The 21,582-nt window shown below is 42.7% G+C and overlaps 1 protein-coding gene across 1 annotated transcript in view; it reads left to right on the forward strand.

The window, feature by feature from the left end:
• The window catches only part of LOC141141105 (vomeronasal type-2 receptor 26-like), a 134,603-nt gene that overhangs the window by 67,212 nt on the left and 45,809 nt on the right, over positions 1–21,582 (forward strand). The window contains exons 2-3 of the mRNA XM_073628813.1: positions 12,302–12,593; positions 19,300–19,605. Coding sequence (XP_073484914.1) covers positions 12,302–12,593; positions 19,300–19,605 — 598 coding nt within the window. The remainder of the gene's footprint in view (positions 1–12,301; positions 12,594–19,299; positions 19,606–21,582) is intronic.

Genomic DNA, 21,582 nt, shown 5'->3' on the forward strand with positions numbered 1-21,582 from the left:
CAGTAGAGCAGTGGACCTGCTCAGTAGGGCAGTGGATGTGGTCAGTAGGGCAGTGGACATGGTCAGTAGAGCAGTGGATATGGTCAGTAGGGCAGTGGACGTGGTCAGTAGGGTAGGGGGCATGGTCAGTAGAGCAGTGGATGTGGTCAGTAGGGCAGTGGACAGGTTAGTAGGGCAGTGGACGTGGTCAATAGAGCAGTGGACCTGATCAGTAGAGCAGTGGACATGGTCAGTAGGGAGGTAGACCTGGTCAGTAGAGCAGCAGGTATGGTCAGTAGAGCAGTGGGTATGGTCAGTAGGGCAGTGGATATGGTGAGTAGGGCAGTGGAAATGGTTAGTAGAGCAGTGGACATGGTCAGTAGGGCAGTGGACATGGTTAGTAGCACAGTGGACGGGGTCAGTAGGGCAGTGGAAGGGGTCAGTAGGGCAGTGTATGGGGTCAGTAGTTTTTAATTTTTGTTATTTTATTTATTGTTGTTTTTTACCATTTTATTTTATTTTACAATTTATTTTTTATAGTTTTTTTTTTTAATTTTTGATGGTTGGGAGGCAGTGGAGGGCATTATAGGGGGGGCAGCATGATGGAAGGGGGTGGCAGTTGAGGACAGTACAAGGGGACAGCATGATGGGGGGGCAGTGGAGGGCAGTATGGGGGCACAGCATGACCAGAGGGGAGCAGTGGAGGGCAGTAGGGGGGACAGCATGACCAGAGGGGGGCAGTATGGGAGGGAGCAGAGTGACAGTCAGTAGGACACCTGGAACACTATACTCGCTGGGCAGTGTATTCTTTTACACTCTGCTCTGCTGTTACAGAGAGTTTGTTGCTTACCAGGAGCGGCCTCGGGGCAGGGAGCATTTCTTCTATCGTTCTGGTGGCAGGAACAGCCTGGAGGCAAGAAGCTGGGCAGAGCTGGCGGTCGTACGTACGGATGACTGGCTCAAGCACAAGTTTAGACATACCTGACAGGGGAGCCGAACAGGCCCCCTGCAGCCTGGGGCCGGGTCGCAATCAAGACTCTTGAAACCCCTATAGTTACACCCCTGACCCACTGTACCTAAAAAAAAAAAAAAGAGGGGGGATTTTGGGACTTTATATGAGGCATGTGTGTGGTGTGCCTCCATCCCTAATTCAAAAAGAAGATTTGGGAGTTTTGGGACTTTGAAATGAGGTCCGTGGACAGTGTGGAGGTAAATAGAATACAATATATATTTATTGGTCATAAAAATGTATCAAACATATCACAAACATGAACCACATGAAAGAAAAAACATTGTAGTGAATGTCATTCCATAATTGTCCATGCACACATATGTATGTGTGCATACAACAGAGCATCAAGAATACATCAAATATGTAAACTGGACGCCACATAGTGGTCTCAGCTGATAAGTAAGTACATACATTGAACACATAATATATGTGTATACACACATAAAAGCAGAAGTGAATAGATGAAAAAAAGTAAAACCATAATTGATTGAAAAAAAAATGTTCTGAGTTGATGGTAGAGTGAGAGCATGTATCTGTGTGACAAAATGTCCGACGTGTTTTGTGTAACCACTCATCAGGGGCAAGATGCTCTGGGATATCTGTAAAAGTGTAGTAAAATAAAAATTAATCTATATACTATATGTAACTGATTGTGGCAGGGAGAGGTAAATGAGTCCCCCCTGGGTACTTACATGAAGTCAATACAGAAAGATGTAACAGTGGTGCAGCCAAGCCAAGATAGTGGTCCTTGCCGGAAGCTGAGGCGGGAGAGCTGTGCACCAGTGGAGCGCGTACAAAAAATGCCCCCCACACACACAAAGACTGCGTGGCTTGGTCTTGAAAAGAGACATAATGTAGTACCGTGCCAAAGTGACTGCCAACAGATATCTGGGAACAACAAAGGGGGAGTACATAAATCAATATGTCATGATGTGCCAAAATGTATAGCTTACATAAGGTAAAAGAAAAGAGATCAGAAATTCTGAACAAAAAACTTAAATGGGGAAAAAAGTGGGAGAAAGGTGAACCATGTACCACTGCCCAAAGGAGGTGGTATAGCAAGAGGCAGTGGAGACAGTACCTGATGAATCAGGACTGAATGGATAAAAGGTAAGAAAAAATGTAAGAAAAAGTGACTGGCAGTAGTGAGGTATAAATGGAGTAACCTGATATGAACTTACATGTATTCCAGAGGAGTATACAATTACTGTGGCACGGTCTATCATCGTTTGTTTGTGACACCCAGACTGTGTGAGCGGCGGCCATATATATATGCACCCGCCCCCACCACGTGCATGCTGACACCACCAGCGTCACGCCGGCACGGCATATGTGAGACGCCCACATCACCCAGCTGACCGGCTGAGAAGGAAAACCCTGATGCCTGCACGTCGCGATGCCAGATGTGACGTCACCCGTGCGGCAGGAGGCGTGGCGCCGAAGCGCTGTGGGCACCTGCCCACCCCCTGAGCATATGCACATCCCTCCCTGCCCTGATACAGGGAGGGAGGGGGAGGGGAAAGGGGGGACACCCAGAGCGCATCGCAACTCCCGGACATCGGACAACAAGTTGGCCCATAAGCTCCAACACCTAATCAGTCCCACATGATAATATATCACAGCTGTGCTGCAAGATCTCATGGACACATGGTGATTGTGTCCATTGAGTGTCCAAGATCCAGACATGGTACACTGCCATCCAGACCCTGAAAACCTCTCACATGGGTGGCAGGGGAACACTACCGACCCTGTCCATAGACCTCCATCCCTAATGCAGAGAAAAAGAGGGGGGATTTTGGGACTTTATATGAGGCACATGTGTGGTGTGCCTCCATCCCTAATTCAAAAAGAAGATTTGGGAGTTTTGGGACTTTGAAATGAGGTCCATGGACAGTGTGGAGGTAAATAGAATACAATATATATTTATTGGTCATAAAAATGTATCAAACATATCACAAACATGAACCACATGAAAGAAAAAACATTGTAGTGAATGTCATTCCATAATTGTCCATGCACACATATGTATGTGTGCATACAACAGGGCATCAAGAATACATCAAATATGTCAAACTGGACGCCACATAGTGGTCTCAGCTGATAAGTAAGTACATACAATGAACACATAATATATGTATATACGAGCATAAAAGCAGCACTAAGCGGTGAAAGTGAATAGATGAAAAAAACGTAAAACCATAATTGATTGAAAGAAAAATGTTCTGAGTTGATGGTAGAGTGAGAGCATGTATCTGTGTGACAAAATGACCGACGCGTTTTGTGTAACCACTCATCAGGGGCAAGATGCTCTGGGATATCTGTAAAAGTGTAGTAAAATAAAATTTAATCTATATGCTATATGTAACTGATTGTGGCAGGGAGAGGTAAATGAGTCCCCCCTGGGTACTTACATGAAGTCAATACAGAAAGATGTAACAGTGGTGGAGCCAAGGCCAAGATAGTGGTCCTTGCTGGGAGCTGAGGTGGGAGAGCTGTGCACCAGTGGAGCGCGTACATAAAATGCCCCCCCCCCACACACAAAGACTGGGTGGCTTGGTCTTGAAAAGAGACATAATGTAGTACCATGCCAAAGTGACTGCCAACAAATATCTGGGAACAACAAAGGGGGAGTACATAAATCAATATGTCATGATGTGCCAAAATGTATAAAAAAACAGAGAAGAGTAACCTAGCGCCAGTGGTAGGCCACCCTGATATAACAAACATATAAAGTAGGTGTATACCCTGTGCCATCCATTAAAAAATATGTTAATGTGTATATAGCATAATGCATATACAAGGATGAAACAGGAAACTAGAACCTACAGTAAACATAATAGTAATAGCCCGTGCTGCCAGACAAACTGTAATTGGTGAAAACAGATCATACCAGGAAACGATATATAAATTGTCCAGAGCTCAGGCTATTATTGGAAAACAAATTACAACAAGTATAAAAGTTTATGATTGTTTAATGAACCAGTAATGAGCCAGTGGTAAGCAATAGTCCAAATTAACAATAATAGCTGCAAAAAGACCAAGTTCAGAGGCTCTATTTAAAAGCAAAAAAGCACGCAATGAAAACTGTTAGAAATCACAGACTCTTGGTGATGTTATAAATGATCAAATAGACATCAATAAGGTGATAGAGGCATCAAACAGCAGGAGGCTAACACCGGAGATCCATCTAATGAAAGTATACGGAGACTGCTATATGAAGTATGAAAGCCAACATATGGGCTCAAAGCAGGTGAATAAAGGCAGGGTGGTGGGGATATATCAAAGTACTCACAAACAGGTAAGAGGGCTCAGAGCTGCCTCATATGGTGAAGACCTTGGCGCCGTACAGAGGAATAGGCAGGCTGGGATGGATGTGAAGTGGCCGCCGTGTGGAGATGTGTAGCTCCGCCGTGCGGAGAGCAGTCTGGCCGGAGCTGTGTGTCGATGGAAGATGACGTCAGCACGGGGGAGCCGCTGTAGCGTCTGAGAAGTAAAGCAAAAACCGCTGCTCAGCTGGGACGTGTCTCCACAGAGGTGAAGTCTCATCAGTGGGACATGGTGACACTGCGCTGAGGTCGGAACTGACACCAAGAGGCCATCTGAAGAGGGAATTTGTGGCGGCAGGCTGATGGAGCTCACATCAGCCTAACCTGCCTGGGAAGGTAGCCAACAGTCAATGGAAAAATGAATATTACAAAGGAAAAAAAAAATAAAAAAATAATGAATCAAATGATGTAAAAACAAAGCTGCCCAACCCAGATGGGGTAGTGGAGGTGATGAAGTTGCAGGAAACACTTGCTGATGAAAAAGGCGGCTTCAAATGAGAAGTAGATGAAAATGTGAAGACTCGCGGTGAAGAGCTCAAGCTGGGGCCTCTGCCATGTAGGGGGAGAGAGAGAGGTTGCCTTGACGACGCATTTCGTGCATGAGCGCTTTGTCATAGTCAAGGGTAATAGGCAACTCGTGGGGTTTAAATAAGTAAATGGAGATTAAGGGGAGGGGAGGGGGGGGGCCTGATGGGCGGGAAGAAAAAAAAAAAAAAAAACAGCACGCAGGGAAGAAACAAAGATCTCCAATGTTAACCCCCGCAACTCCAAACAATTTATCAATGGGTCTACGTGCCTTAATCCACATAAAAATATGAGAATAAACAAAATATATAACCACGGAACACATAGTTTACATTTCAACATAAGAACTTAACATTTTTCTATAAAAAACATGGTCAAACATATTAAAAACATTTTAAAAACCTATTAAAATCAATATTAACCCAGAGATAATCTAAAAGGTATATATATAAAAACTCTCATTAAAATTACACAAAACTACAAGTTTCTAATTCTTCGTTCATCCCCTTGGGGGCAAGCGAGTCAAACATGTAGATCCAAAAAACCTCACGCTTACACAACAGGGAGAATCTTTCATTATCGGTTAGCGTGCCCTTGGGGATTGTTTCGATAACAAAGACCTCCAAGAGTCTAATGTCCTTCTCATGGAAACGCAAGAAATGACGGGGTTCACTATGTTCATCGCACCCTTTCGAAATTAGTCTACGGTGGTCACCTGCTCTAGCCCTTAAGGCACGAATAGTCCGGCCAACGTAGACCAACCCACAAGGGCAACGCAAAACATATACAACAAAATCGGTAGAAAAGGTAATGAATTGTCTAATCTCATATTTTTTGCCTGTATTAGTTGTAATGGTATTAGTGCCATGGGTGATAAATTGGCAGGTGAGGCACCCCCTCTTTTTGCACTGGAATATGCCCTTTCTGTCATGAAAATAGGACCTAATATCAAGAAAAGATTTGGACGGTTTATTTATTATTTTACTGGGTGCTAGCAGGTTTTTTATGGTGCGTGCTTTACGGAACGTCACTTGTGGGATCTCGGGTAGCACCGGGGCAAGGCGTTGGTCCAGATGAAGAATACCAAAGTGTTTTCTAACTATATTAGAGATAGATTTGTAATTATCATTAAAAGTCGAAATAAATCTGACTGTCTGATTAGTTCTTAATTTATCAATCGGACGTTTGTCTCTAATAGGGGGATTCAGATAAGACAGGAAAGCGTCATTAATAAGATCGGGTGGGTAACCTTTCTCTTGGAATTTCTTAGTCATCACTGTTCCCTGTTCAACATAATCTTCCAATTTCGAGCAGTTGCGTCTAAGTCTGTTAAATTGGCCACTAGGGATGTTACGTTTCCATACTGGGTGGTGGCAACTTCTAAAATGAAGGTAGGAGTTGCCACTTGTAGGCTTAACATGGTTTCTAGTGTGAATCCTCTGTTGGTCATGGAATAGGACCAAATCTAAGAATACAAGCTCCCGAGAGTCTATAACATGGGTGAAAGCCAGACCAAGTGCATTGGAGTTACAATGGGCCACGAAGGAGGAAAACAACTCGGGGCTCCCACTCCAAATGATCACAATGTCATCGATTTAGCGCCCAAAAAAGACAATGTGTTCAGCAAAAGGATTGTTAGCCCAGATGTTACGTTCCTCCCAGTAGCCCATAGTAAGATTTGCGTAAACCGGAGCAAAATTCGCTCCCATGGCGGTACCTCTACGCTGCAGATAGAATTGTTCGCCGAACGTAAAGTAATTCCATCTTAGGCAAAACTCAGTGGCTTGTACCAAGAATTGTGATTGTAACGAATTAAAATCACCACTCTTGGTCAAGAAATGTTGAACGGCTCTCAACCCTATATCATGGGGTATTGAGGTGTAGAGAGAGGATACATCGAGAGATGCCCACCAGTAGCCCTCTTCCCATGAATAATTCTGAAGGGCATTGACTATGTCATTAGAGTCTTTGATATAGGACGGTAGCTGACACACAATGGGTTGGAGACAATGGTCGATGTATATTGACAAACCGTTACTGAAGCTATTTGTACTTGCTACAATTGGTCTCCCAGGGGGGTCCACCAAGGATTTGTGGACCTTTGGGAGATGGTAGAAGTAGGGAGTACTACATTCAGATGGTAATAAGAATTGTCTTTCTTTAGTGGTGAGTACTCCATTGTGCCAAGCTTCTTGGACAAGCGACTTTAATTCTAGTTGAAATTCTGGAAGAGGATCAGACTTTAGTTTCAGATATGTATCAGTGTCAGCTAACAGTCTGCTAGCCTCTTTAATGTAGTCGGTGCGATTTTGTATCACCAAACTTCCACCCTTGTCTGCCTGCCTAATGGTGATTTTGGTATTGGACATTAGCTCTTTCAAGGCTAAATTCTCATATCTATTTAGATTCCGATGTTTCCGCCTACTAGAATTATCACAAAGTGATAGAAAATCTTTATATACCGCTTGATAGTAGGTTTCAATATAAGGGCCCTTTGAATTGATTGGAAAAAAAGTTGATTTGGGCCGAAAAGGAGTATGTATTACTGATGGTTCCAGACAAGCAGAGGGTACAAAGCCCTCTGTATGTCCTTCGGCCCATAATTCCTCTAGGGCCTGTAGTGCCACTTTGTCAAGTTCTGTGGAAGATGTGCATTCTGGTGTCGGCTCCTGTGTGGACGTAGCCTCTTTCCTCTCTTTTTTATGTAAGGCTAATGGGTTAGGGGCATAGTGACGTTTTAGGGTTAGTAACCGTATAAAACGATGTAGATCTTTAAAAAGACCAAACTTATTAGGGCCTATAGTTGGAGAAAAACCTAGGCCTTTCCGAAGTAGCGTTTCTTCAGAAGGAGTGAGAGTATGTGAGGATAGGTTATATATTTTTATAGTACTATTATTTCTGTTGGTTCCGACCTCTCTTTTTTGTTTAGTCTTCCTAGTGGTTCCTCCTCTCCGTCCTCTTCTAGTTTTCTTTTCTCTTTGGACACTCCCTTTGGAGGAGAGAACTGAAAATTTGGAGGGTTGGAACCCTTAGGAGATAAAGTACAACAGTTGGTATCCTGAGGTTGAAGTTCATCTCTAATGTCTTGGGATTTAGGTCTAGCTCCCAATAGAATGTAGTTTTCCAGGTCTCGGGATAAGGGGCTAAAACTGTTGTGAATGGGTAAATTGTATGCCAGTTTAAGTTGGGTAGTAGGTGGTGAAACTAGAAGAGGACGGAGAGGAGGAACCACTAGGAAGACTAAACAAAAAAGAGAGGTCGGAACCAACAGAAATAATAGTACTATAAAAATATATAACCTATCCTCACATACTCTCACTCCGTCTGAAGAAACGCTACTTCGGAAAGGCCTAGGTTTTTCTCCAACTATAGGCCCTAATAAGTTTGGTCTTTTTAAAGATCTACATCGTTTTATACGGTTACTAACCCTAAAATGTCACTATGCCCCTAACCCATTAGCCTTACATAAAAAAGAGAGGAAAGAGGCTATGTCCACACAGGAGCCAACACCAGAATGCACATCTTCCACAGAACTTGACGAAGTGGCACTACAGGCCCTAGAGGAATTATGGGCCGAAGGACATACAGAGGGCTTTGTACCCTCTGCTTGTCTGGAACCATCAGTAATACATACTCCTTTTCGGCCCAAATCAACTTTTTTTCCAACCAATTCAAAGGGCCCTTATATTGAAACCTACTATCAAGCGGTATATAAAGATTTTCTATCACTTTGTGATAATTCTAGTAGGCGGAAACATCGGAATCTAAATAGATATGAGAATTTAGCCTTGAAAGAGCTAATGTCCAATACCAAAATCACCATTAGGCAGGCAGACAAGGGTGGAAGTTTGGTGATACAAAATCGCACCGACTACATTAAAGAGGCTAGCAGACTGTTAGCTGACACTGATACATATCTGAAACTAAAGTCTGATCCTCTTCCAGAATTTCAACTAGAATTAAAGTCGCTTGTCCAAGAAGCTTGGCACATTGGAGTACTCACCACTAAAGAAAGACAATTCTTATTACCATCTGAATGTAGTACTCCCTACTTCTACCATCTCCCAAAGGTCCACAAATCCTTGGTGGACCCCCCTGGGAGACCAATTGTAGCAAGTACAAATAGCTTCAGTAACGGTTTGTCAATATACATCGACCATTGTCTCCAACCCCTTGTGTGTCAGCTACCATCCTATATCAAAGACTCTAATGACGTAATCAATGCCCTTCAGAATTATTCATGGGAAGAGGGCTACTGGTGGGCATCTCTCGATGTATCCTCTCTCTACACCTCAATACCCCATGATATAGGGTTGAGAGCCGTTCAACATTTCTTGACCAAGAGTGGTGATTTTAATTAGTTACAATCACAATTCTTGGTACAAGCCACTGAGTTTTGCCTAAGACGGAATTACTTTACGTTGGGCGAACAATTCTATCTGCAGCGTAGAGGTACCGCCATGGGAGCGAATTTTGCTCCAGTTTACGCAAATCTTACTATGGGCTACTGGGAGGAACATAACATCTGGGCTAACAATCCTTTTGCTGAACACATTGTCTTTTTTGGGCGCTAAATCGATGACATTGTGATCATTTGGAGTGGGAGCCCCGAGTTGTTTTCCTCCTTCGTGGCCCATTGTAACTCCAATGCACTTGGTCTGGCTTTCACCCATGTTATAGACTCTCGGGAGCTTGTATTCTTAGATTTGGTCCTATTCCATGACCAACAGAGGATTCACACTAGAAACCATGTTAAGCCTACAAGTGGCAACTCCTACCTTCATTTTAGAAGTTGCCACCACCCAGTATGGAAACGTAACATCCCTAGTGGCCAATTTAACAGACTTAGACGCAACTGCTCGAAATTGGAAGATTATGTTGAACAGGGAACAGTGATGACTAAGAAATTCCAAGAGAAAGGTTACCCACCCGATCTTATTAATGACGCTTTCCTGTCTCATCTGAATCCCCCTATTAGAGACAAACGTCCGATTGATAAATTAAGAACTAATCAGACAGTCAGATTTATTTCGACTTTTAATGATAATTACAAATCTATCTCTAATATAGTTAGAAAACACTTTGGTATTCTTCATCTGGACCAACGCCTTGCCCCGGTGCTACCCGAGATCCCACAAGTGACGTTCCGTAAAGCACGCACCATAAAAAACCTGCTAGCACCCAGTAAAATAATAAATAAACCGTCCAAATCTTTTCTTGATATTAGGTCCTATTTTCATGACAGAAAGGGCATATTCCAGTGCAAAAAGAGGGGGTGCCTCACCTGCCAATTTATCACCCATGGCACTAATACCATTACAACTAATACAGGCAAAAAATATGAGCTTAGACAATTCATTACCTGTTCTACCGATTTTGTTGTATATGTTTTGCGTTGCCCTTGTGGGTTGGTCTACATTGGCCGGACTATTCGTGCCTTAAGGGCTAGAGCAGGTGACCACCGTAGACTAATTTCGAAAGGGTGCGATGAACATAGTGTACCCCGTCATTTCTTGCGTTTCCATGACAAGGACATTAGACTCTTGGAGGTCTTTGTTATCGAAACAATCCCCAAGGGCACGCTAACCGATAATGAAAGATTCTCCCTGTTGTGTAAGCGTGAGGTTTTTTGGATCTACATGTTTGACTCGCTTGCCCCCAAAGGGATGAACGAAGAATTAGAAACTTGTAGTTTTGTGTAATTTTAATGAGAGTTTTTATATATATACCTTTTAGATTATCTCTGGGTTAATATTGATTTTAATAGGTTTTTAAAATGTTTTTAATATGTTTGACCATGTTTTTTATAGAAAAATGTTAAGTTCTTATGTTGAAATGTAAACTATGTGTTCCGTGGTTATATATTTTGTTTATTCTCATATTTTTATGTGGATTAAGGCACGTAGACCCATTGATAAATTGTTTGGAGTTGCGGGGGGTTAACATTGGAGATCTTTGTTTCTTCCCTGCGTGCTGTTTTTTTTTTTTTTTTTTTCTTCCCGCCCATCAGGCCCCCCCCTCCCCTCCCCTTAATCTCCATTCACTTATTTAAACCACGAGTTGCCTATTACCCTTGACTATGACAAAGCGCTCATGCGCGAAACGCGTCGTCAAGGCAACCTCTCTCTCTCCCCCTACATGGCAGAGGCCCCAGCTTGAGCTCTTCACCGTGAGTCTTCACATTTTCATCTACTTCTCATTTGAAGCCGCCTTTTTCACCAGCAAGTGTTTTCTGCAACTTCATCACCTCCACTACCCCATCTGGGTTGGGCAGCTTTGTTTTTACATCATTTGATTCATTATTTTTTTTTTTTCCTTTGTAATATTCATTTTTCCATTGACTGTTGGCTACCTTCCCAGGCAGGTCAGGCTGATGTGAGCTCCATCAGCCTGCCACCACAAATTCCCCCTTCAGATGGCCTCTTGGTGTCAGTTCCGACCTCAGCGCAGTGTCACCATGTCCCACTGATGAGACTTCACCTCTGTGGAGACACGTCCCAGCTGAGCAGCGGTTTTTGCTTTACTTCTCAGACGCTACAGCGGCTCCCCCGTGCTGACGTCATCTTCCATCGACACACAGCTCCGGCCAGACTGCTCTCCGCACGGCGGAGCTACACATCTCCACACGGCGGCCACTTCACATCCATCCCAGCCTGCCTATTCCTCTGTACGGCACCAAGGTCTTCACCATATGAGGCAGCTCTGAGCCCTCTTACCTGTTTGTGAGTACTTTGATATATCCCCACCACCCTGCCTTTATTCACCTGCTTTGAGCCCATATGTCGGCTTTCATACTTCATATAGCAGTCTCCGTATACTTTCATTAGATGGATCTCCGGTGTTAGCCTCCTGCTGTTTGATGCCTCTGTCACCTTATTGATGTCTATTTGATCATTTATAACATCACCAAGAGTCTGTGATTTCTAACAGTTTTCATTGCGTGCTTTTTTGCTTTTAAATAGAGCCTCTGAACTTGGTCTTTTTGCAGCTATTATTGTTAATTTGGACTATTGCTTACCACTGGCTCATTACTGGTTCATTAAACAATCATAAACTTTTATACTTGTAATTTGTTTTCCAATAATAGCCTCAGCGCTGGACAATTTATATGTCGTTTCCTGCCAAAATGTATAGCTTACATCAGGTAAAAGAAAAGAGATCAGAAATTCTGAACAAACAAACTTAAATGGGGAAAAAAGGGGGAGAAAAGTGAACCATGTACCACTGCCCAAAGGAGGTGGTATAGCAAGAGACAGTGGAGACAGTATCTGATGAATCAGGACTGAATGGATAAAAGGCAAGGACCCACTGTACCTAAGCTAAAATATTGTTTGGAAAAAAAAAATATTTTTAAGTAGTGACAAGAACAAATAAGAAGGAAGTTATTGGAAAACAAAACATTTAATTTAAACTTTGCATTCCATAAGGCATTTTACTTTTGTCATGTTTACTTCCTTAGACCTAATCCTCTGTATTACAAATATTTTCTGACTACTCGTTTTGCTATCGATGAAGTTAATAAAAACCCCAAAAATTTACCGAATATCACTCTGGGATATCATATGTACGATTCATGTAATGACAATAGGAAAGCTGTGAAAAGTGTCTTACAGATCTTATCTGGACCAGGAAAGACGGTGCCAAATTATTCCTGTAGGAAACACGGCAAATTAATTGGTTTTCTTGGGGACCAAAGTTCTGTAACCACTGTGAACATAGCACAGATACTGGCCATGTATAGATACACTCAGGTATGGAAAATATAATTAATTGATATTAACTAATTTATCATCATTAGTTAAAACCAACATTTTACTGAGGAGATGTTCTCCGCTGAAAAGTAGTTGAAAAATAAACTCAGCCATAGATGGATTGAAATAAGGCTGTTCTGCAGGGACTGACTGAATTGCTATCCATCTTTGGCTGTTCTTGCCTAACAAAAGTCGATCTAACCATCAACTTTTACCGAATGTTGGAAAAGCTAAATTTTAGCAGCAGCTAAATGGACAATGAGAATGGTTACTCGCTGTACTGTATCTAAGGAGATGCAGCATGGTCGCCTTAGGGTAGGTTGTGTTTTAGGCGCACAGAACATCTCCTGCTCTACTTTCAATAAAAAAAGGGGGCATTCTGTAGTAATGGGTCAAACATACTTGGCTTTGATTCGATCAGGATTCATTGAGCATGACTAAAGTTTAGGTGACAAATCTGATCCCCATTGAAGTCACATCAAGCTGAATCAATTCTGCTAATTTTTTGGGCTAATAGTCAAGTGATTGCTATACAAATGGCACAGGGGCTGGGCACCTGGGCACTTCCCTGAGGAACATGTACAAATGCAAAAAACCAAAAAAAAAAAAAACAATTTCATTTGGTGGAGAGCAATGATTTTGGTAATACTCAAAAGTGAAACAATAAAAATCCAAAACTCTATTCAATAACATACCTCTGGGAAGCCTTGTCCCTGCCTCGGAAGTGACGCATCTGTGCAGTGTTTGCAACCTACTACGGCAAAACTGACATTAACAAAAAAGTGTGCTTAAAGTATAACTAGTCACAACTTTTTTTTTAGTTTTAGAAAGAGGGAAGAGGGATTTGAACTCCTGCCAGTTTTTATTGTTGTCTGTGTTCCAGTTCACTCTCTCTGTCACGTTTACCATTATCATTGTAGCACTACCTGCTAGGGGCCGCTGGTGAATGTGGTTCGTCTCCCACCCTGCACAGCCAGGCACACAAATTTCCAGTTACTCAGAGTCAAGAAGCAGTCCTTGCAGCTTTGTTTTTTTTTTGTTTATTAAGGGAATACAGCTTGGATGGGTATAGGGTGTATATAAGTTGTCCACTTGATTGAAGGAAATTTGTAGGGACTTAACCATATACAGTTCAGTATATATAGGTAGAACAGTTCATAAGCTTTATTTGGAGGATTAAACTTGGATGGGAATGGAAAATTATGGGATACCCACTCCAGCACAACTCTTGCTTAAGACCTCTTTCCTTTACTCCTCCAGCATTTCATTTGTCGCAGACCATTACTCCTCTAGCACTTTACTTGCTGCAGATTGTTAATCCTCCAGCACTTCACTTGCTGCAGACCATTACTCCTCCAGCACTTTACTTGCTGCAGACTGTCACTCCTCGGGACTAGCACCGCATGGTTAGGCCTAGCACTAACTCAGCTAGGCCTCAGTGGATTGCCTTTTGCGAGCCGGGACCCAGGGCCCTGTGGTGTAGAAATAGTTGGTCCGGTGCGATCATCGTGTGATGATTGCCTTTTGCGAGCAGGTACTAGCTGTCCTCTACACAGCTACTAAACCCAAATAGCTCTCTTCAGGTCCTGCCAGCCAGCCTGGCTGCAATGCCCTCTCTCCACTGCCCTTCCCACAGTCCACTCATCTGGTTCTGCACCCATCTCAAACTGCAAACTCCCAGTTCTCTCAGGCGTGCCTCCCCAGTCCTCCCGACTGTGCTTCACTCACCAGCCCTCCAGGCTGCGACCAGTTGTCCTCAATGGAGTATCTTAGCAGTGTTCTCTCCTGCTGTCCTCTCCTTGCTTTCTCATGTGCCTCTCTTCCAGGATCTCTTCTTCTGGATGCACCCAAGCCCCGGCCCAAGGTCACCCCCCCAGACTGGGGAGCTCCCGTGGGCCCCGACAGCATCCACACTTTCTCATTCCAGTTCTTCCAACCAACAAGTCCTCCCCAGCTGAGCTGATCCTGGGTATTTAAAAGAGGCTTGACCCCCTGCCGAGCCAAGTTGGGGATTGATCAAGGCTCATCAAAATACCCCAGGCAGCTCCACCTCTCCTCCCCTCCTTTCTTTCTAGCACCTTCTAGAAAGAAGAGGGAGGTGACAGTGATGCTACCTGTGAGTCACCCAGCCCTGTCCTGACCACTCCCAGCCCAGAATGAAAACAAACAGGCCTAGCCACCAACTAGGCCTGCCAAAATTTTCACACTCTATCAGAAACATCCTCACTCTAGCACCTACCTAACTAAACGGTGTTACATAGCAAAACGACCGACAATCAGTTTTATTAAGCAGCCCAGAGAAGAACCATGTGCCTGGGGCCTTATCAGCATATAATGTATATGGGCTTAGGACATTTGGAATGCCACACCAGTATGACTTCAGGTACGACATGTGATTTACAAATTAAACCTGAAGTAGCATCTAATGTGTTTCTATGACAGTGTCTTAACCACTTAAGCCCCAGACCACTTGGCTGGCCAAAGACCAGAGCACTTTTTGTGATTCGGCACTGCATTGCTTTAACTGACAATTGCGCGGTCGTGCGACGTGGCTCCAAAACAAAATTGAGGTCCTTTTTTTCCCCACAAATAGAGCTTTCTTTTTGTGGTATTTGATCACCTCTGCGGTTTAATTTTTTTGCGCTATAAACAAAACAAGACCAACAATTTTGAAAAAAACGCAATATTTTTTACTTTTTGCTATAATAAATATCCCCAAAAAATATATAAAAAAACACATTTTTTCTCAGTTTAGGCTGATACGTATTCTTCTACACATTTTTGGTAAAAAAAATCGCAATAAGCGTTTATTGATTGGTTTGCGCAAAAGTTATAGCGTCTACAAAATAGAGGTTAGTTTTTATGGCATTTTTATTAATAATTTTATTTTTATTAGTAATGGCGGCAATCTGCGATTTTTATCGTAACTGTGACATTATGGGGGACACATCGGACAATTTTGACACATTTTTGGGACCACTGTCATTTTTACAGCGATCAGTGCTATAAAATTGCACTGATTACTGTAAAAATGACACTGGCAGTGAAGGGGTTAACTACTAGCTGGCTAGAAATGGGTTAAGTGTGTCCTAGGGACTGATTGTAACTTTCACAGGGAGCCATGATCAGTGACATTGTCACTAGGCAGAACGGGGAGATGCTTGTTTACATTAGCATCTCCCCGTTCTTCCTCTCCATGAGACGATCGCAGGTATCCCCGCGGACATCGAGTCCGCGGGACCCCCGATCCTTCTCATGGAGCTTGTGGCAGGGTTGCACGCGTGCCGCTGGCGGTGCGCATGCGACCACACTGCGGCAAATTCAAAGGAACATACAGGTACGTCCATTTGCCCGACTTAAATGTACATGCGGCGGTCGGCAAATGGTTAATAGGTACGATTTCAAGTAGTCTGATTTGAGAAGTAGTTAATGCATTACTTTTTTAGGACTCCAGCGTGATTTTACTGCCATAGACTATAATGTAAATTGTGCTGCAAATCATACATGTGTCTATATTAGCACTACTTGAGCCTGAAATAAGTTATGTAGCACTCTCTAGATAAGTAGGTGCTAAAGTGAGTATTTTTCTGAGAGTAGGAAAATTTAGGCAGGCCTATCTATTTACTAGGCCTGTTTGTTTTCATTCTGGGCTGGGAGTGGCTAATGGTAGCAGCTGGTGACTCATAGGCAGCATCACTTCTCTGTCACCTGCCTCTTCCTTCCAGATCTTTCTGGAAGGAGAAGAGGGGAAGAGAGGTGGAGCTGCCTGGAGTATCTTAAGGAACCTTGACCAACCCCCAACTTGGATTGGCAGGGGGCAGGCTTCCTTAAATACTTGGGATCAGCCCAGCTGGAGAGGAGTTGTTGGGTGGAAGAGCTGGAGTGAGAGAGGTGAGGAGGCTGTGGGGGCACACGTGGAGCTCCCAAGTCTGGTGGGGTGACCCTGGGCTGGGTTTTAGGTGCAACCTGGAAGGAGAGGCACATGAAAGAGCAAATAGAGGACAGCGGGAGAGAACACTTCTAAGAATCTCCAGGGAGGACTACTGGTCACAGCCAGGAGGGCTGGTGAGTGAGCACAGTCGGGAGGACTGCAGAAGGCACGCCTGCGAGAACTGAGAGATTGCAGTTTGAGATGGGTGCAGAACCTGAAGTGGGGTCGGTGGAAAGGGCAGTGGAAAGGGATCATTGCAGCCAGGCTGGCTGGCAGGTCCTGAAGAGAGCTATCTGGGAGTGATAGCTGAATAGAAGACAGCTAGCATCTGAACTATTTCTACACCACAGGGGCCCGAGATCCCGGCCGCAAAAGACCGTTCATTGAGGCCTTGCCAAAGCAGTGTCAGGACTACACATGCGGTACTAGCTAGTCCTGAGGAGTAACAGTCTGCAGCAAGGGAAGTGCTGGTGGAGTAACAGTCTGCAGCAAGTGAAGTGCTGGAGCAGGAATGGTGTGAAGCAAGTGTTCATGCTGGAGAGAAGATTTAGGTGTATGTACCGGGAGTGTACATACTGTAGGTGTCCCAATTTTAATCCCCTTAATAAAGCAAAACAAAGCTATGGACTGGTCTGTGTTACTGAGTGACTGTAAGATGGATAGTGGGCTGGGCAGGGTGACAGGTGAACCACAACATTCAGCAACCCCTACGGGGGCATGGCTACAATTAAATATTGACCCTTTCCTAGTTCAACTTTTGTTCATAACATGTCTTCAAAATCAGATCCCCGCACAGGCTGAACATCACTTTTTCCCCCTATGACATGGACAGCCCCTCCCCTCCAACCTCTATACATCCACATGTATCTACATGTCACATGGTGTGCAGTCAGTGGTGTGTGAGGAAGAGGACAGCAGCATGGCTCCCAAAAGAAAGAGTAGTGCTTCCTAATGAGGCATGCACGCAAGAATTGGGCACTGGCTAATAAATATGTGCATGCGTGAACTCGCGCGCACACACGAGCCGGCACTCATTCTTGTGCATGTCGTCACTTGTGTGCACCTGTGACAGATGCTGGTGCGAAATAGGCTATTTAAACTCAGCCAGTGCTCAGGATCAGTGCAGCTTTTTCTTCAGCCTCCTGTGTACCTGCCTCCTGTCTACACTATCAGGGGTCCTGAGTCAGAGGTGCAAGAGAGCCCATCCTCATCATATCAGAATCTTCTACCAGGTTCATGATAGCTTGGTTCCTGAAAGACCAGCTCTGCATGATTCTTCAAATGCAGACTACAAGTACCACAGAAAAAAGGATGCAGTATGACTTGAAGTTGCCACAGGAATTCTGTAACACTATGCCCTTTTTTGATTGGTCAAAGCCAAGTAGGAGCACATTAAAATCACAACAAATATCACTGAAGTAGCACTGAAGTTAATCTTATACACTTTTCCTGGGTGTCTAGTGCATTATTTTTATGTCTCTCTATTTACAACACTCTTAGGACTCTTTTATAATGGCCCCCATAACGTTGGTCCATGTGGAGACCAACAGAAAATGGCCGCCATAGTGTTGATCTATGTGAGACCAACGGAAAATGGCCGCCGCAATGTTAACCTATGGGAGACTAACGGTGGCCGCCGTAATGTTAACCTATGGGAGACTAAGACAAAATGGCCTATATAATCTAGTTCAATGGCGGACCACAGGAAAATGGCTGTCGTCAATCAATTTCAACATACTATTTAAAGACACCAAATACAGCCTATTGTTATGCCCTGATGAAGTCATATGACATGACGATACGCGTCGGGATTGGAGCAATAGGCAAAACCAGGAAGTGAAGGAAACAAACAAGCTCGGTGCTCATGGAGCACTATCTGTGTTTTTTAACCAAAAGTGAGTGTATCTACATTTTTACTCTAATAAATTGGCTTGTTTTAAACAGGATTACGCTATTGGGATTTCTCTTCCATTTTACACCCCCCCCATACTGAGCCTGTCCGTGAAGAAGGACTACGATCCATCTCTGGAACGATCAAAGAGGGACCCTCTGCAGATTGCTGCATTTGATTTATTCATGCTGTAACCTTACAGCAGTAAGGTGACGGGCTGCTACACATTTAGGTGTCACTACAGTGGATTGGCCTGGCATCGGTCATTGCTTTCACGGTGGAGGGATTTACCGCTCATCTTAACTGCATTTGATTGTCACAGTATTATTTGGGATCGGCTCACATGTCATAGATACTCTTATACGGAGTTTACACTTGGACTTTTTACTTACATTTGGACTTTTTACTAACGCTTATTATAGTTAATCATTTTAAGATTGAACGGCAATTTATTTCACTGTTTATCAATATGCGATTATTTTCAAGTTACCATCACTTGTTATTGTTAAATATTGTTTCACTTTGCACTTTAGCACCCAGCAAGATTGCACTGATACGCATTGTGTGGTCTAACCCTACACCAGCACTTTATTATAGTCATTTTAGTAGGTTCACAGCGCAACATCACCATTTTATCCATTTTTTTCCACTTTATCTGTTAAGGCTCAGCTTTACCAGGTGTTTGCTGCAGTGTACCCTTAATCTTTATCTGACAGCGCGGGAGTAATACATTTATTATAATCTTTATTGAAGTCAGCACTAAAAATTCTACATATGTTGGAGAAAACACATATTTATCTTTTGCTATAACTTTCATTTATCATACATATACAATTTTATTAAAAATCCCCTAAAACTGTTTTTTCTTTATTGTTATTTTATAGATCAGTTACGCTGCAACCAGTCATGTTCTAAGTCACAGAAATATCTTCCCAACATTCTTCCGGACAGTTCAAGGTGATCAGGCCATTTATACTGTGATTTCTAGTTTAGTTGAGTTCTTTGGCTGGAAATGGGTTGGAGTTATATCTTCTGATGATGACAGCGGTAATGAGGAAACCCAGCTTCTGACCCAATATCTGACTATGAGGGGCATTTGTGTTGCCTATGTGATAAAGGCAGATGCATTCATTACTAAAGAAAAAATCTATAAAACTCACTTTGCTACAATTAGTAGGTCATCTGCTCGGGTAATAATTCTTTGTGGGACTTTTTCTTCATTTGTGGCTGATTTGTTTACAAAAACCAAAGATGTGTTCCATGACACAACTTTAGTATTTGGCCCAACGTTTGCCACAAATACTTTTCTTATGGAACATTACAAAGAAGCATTTGATGGTAGTTTGGCTGTAGAGTATTTGCAACTGGCTATTCCAGATATGAAGAGTTTCTATGACAGTTTTCAGGTCAAAAACCATCCTGAGGATCCATTACTGGGACATATATGGTTAAGATATCAAATGTGTACATTAGCGAATGATAAGGATAGCAAAGCTTATAGCAGCGTATATAATCTTACACTTCACAACTGTTCTGGGACTGAACGGATAACTGATTTTGGTAGTTTTCAAAGTCTGGGTCTAACTGATCGAGTGTATTTGTCAGTTTTTTATTTGACTCATGCTTTACACTGCATGCTTCGGACTTCAAAAAACATAGCTCGATTCTGTAATAATCAGCCCCAGGTATGTAATGTCTTCTACAATAAAATTGTTTTAGAATCCTTTATTAATATTTAATGAAAATGTTCTTGAACATTCCATGAATATGCAATGGTCTGAAAATGACAATGAAGACATGTCACCAACTCCCTCAATAAATTTGATTTTACAAAGTGATGGAGTGATGGATCACAAACAGCCGCTAAAACTTTGATGCAATTTTTTACTATGTTAACAATATTTTTATAGTTAACAAATATTTCAGCTTAAATTACAAAAAAAAAAAAAAGTTCTAATTAATATGTTTGAATTGATAATACCATTCACACTTACTGCAGTGTATCCAGCTTTAAAAAAAAAAAATATTCTTCACTTACAGACCATTGCTTGTTTAAACATATACGGAAATATTAAATGACGTCTTAGAATTGCAATTTTTCTACTAAAGGTGGACACTGGAAGTCTGGGCATAGATCTCTTAAATCCAAACAGTAGCAAAAAATGATATGACTAGAGATGAATGTTTGTCTGCCCCTGCTTTCTGCCCAGTGCTTCTGAGCTGTGGGTACACAAGAGGAAACCATCTTAAGTTTCAACCTTGGAGAGCAGACAAAGATGCCAACATTGAAAGAAAGAAATATTTAGGGGGCAGGGTGTCCTGTTTATCAATGTTCTCATCCAAGATTCACAAATTTTCCCAATTGGATCCTGTACAAAAACAAGTGCATCTTTGGTGAAAACAATTAGAAATAAAGCATTTCAATTTTTTTTTTCATAGGGTAAGACAAGCACACAGAAAGTTGATGTTCAGTTTTCACAAGGACGAGACACACAGGTGGGAGAGGGGGGGGGGCTTAAAAGAATCGGGAAGCAACCTTTAATCACTTCACCCCCAGAAGAATTTGCCTCCCTAATGACCAGAGCATTTTTTTTTTTTGCAATTTGGCACTGCTTCACTTTAACTAACAATTGCGCGGTCGTGCAACTCTGGACCCAAACAAAATGTACGTCCTTTTTTTCCTACAAATAGAGCTTTCTTTTGGTGGTATTTGAGTACCTCTGCAGTTTTTATTTTTTGCGCTATAAACAAAAAAAGTGACTATTTTGAAAAAAAGAGCAATATGTTTTACTTTTTGCTATAATAAATATCCCCCCCCCCCGTTAGGCCAATATATACAGCTGTGCTCAAAAGTTTACATACTCTGGCAGAATTTATGATTTCTTGGCCATTTTTCATGAATGATAACACAAAAACTTTCTCCATCTCCATTTATATTGAAGCGACTTTACAGGAAAATAAATTAGTTTATCCAGTTTATCCCCCCCTCCCAGAGAGCTGATTATTCTGTGGTTGGCCACAGCCAAAGTCGCCTGTCCTGGAGGCAACTTTAAGTTGTGTTGTAAGTTGCTTAAAGTTGCGCTGAAGCCGCCTCCAAATCGCCTTGCAAAGTTGCGCTGTAAGTCGGGTTGCCCCTGTGTGAACCGAGCCTTTGTGTCAACTTGTGT

Source organism: Aquarana catesbeiana, linkage group LG04, assembly GCF_042186555.1.
Source record: "Aquarana catesbeiana isolate 2022-GZ linkage group LG04, ASM4218655v1, whole genome shotgun sequence".
Taxonomy (NCBI): domain Eukaryota; kingdom Metazoa; phylum Chordata; class Amphibia; order Anura; family Ranidae; genus Aquarana; species Aquarana catesbeiana.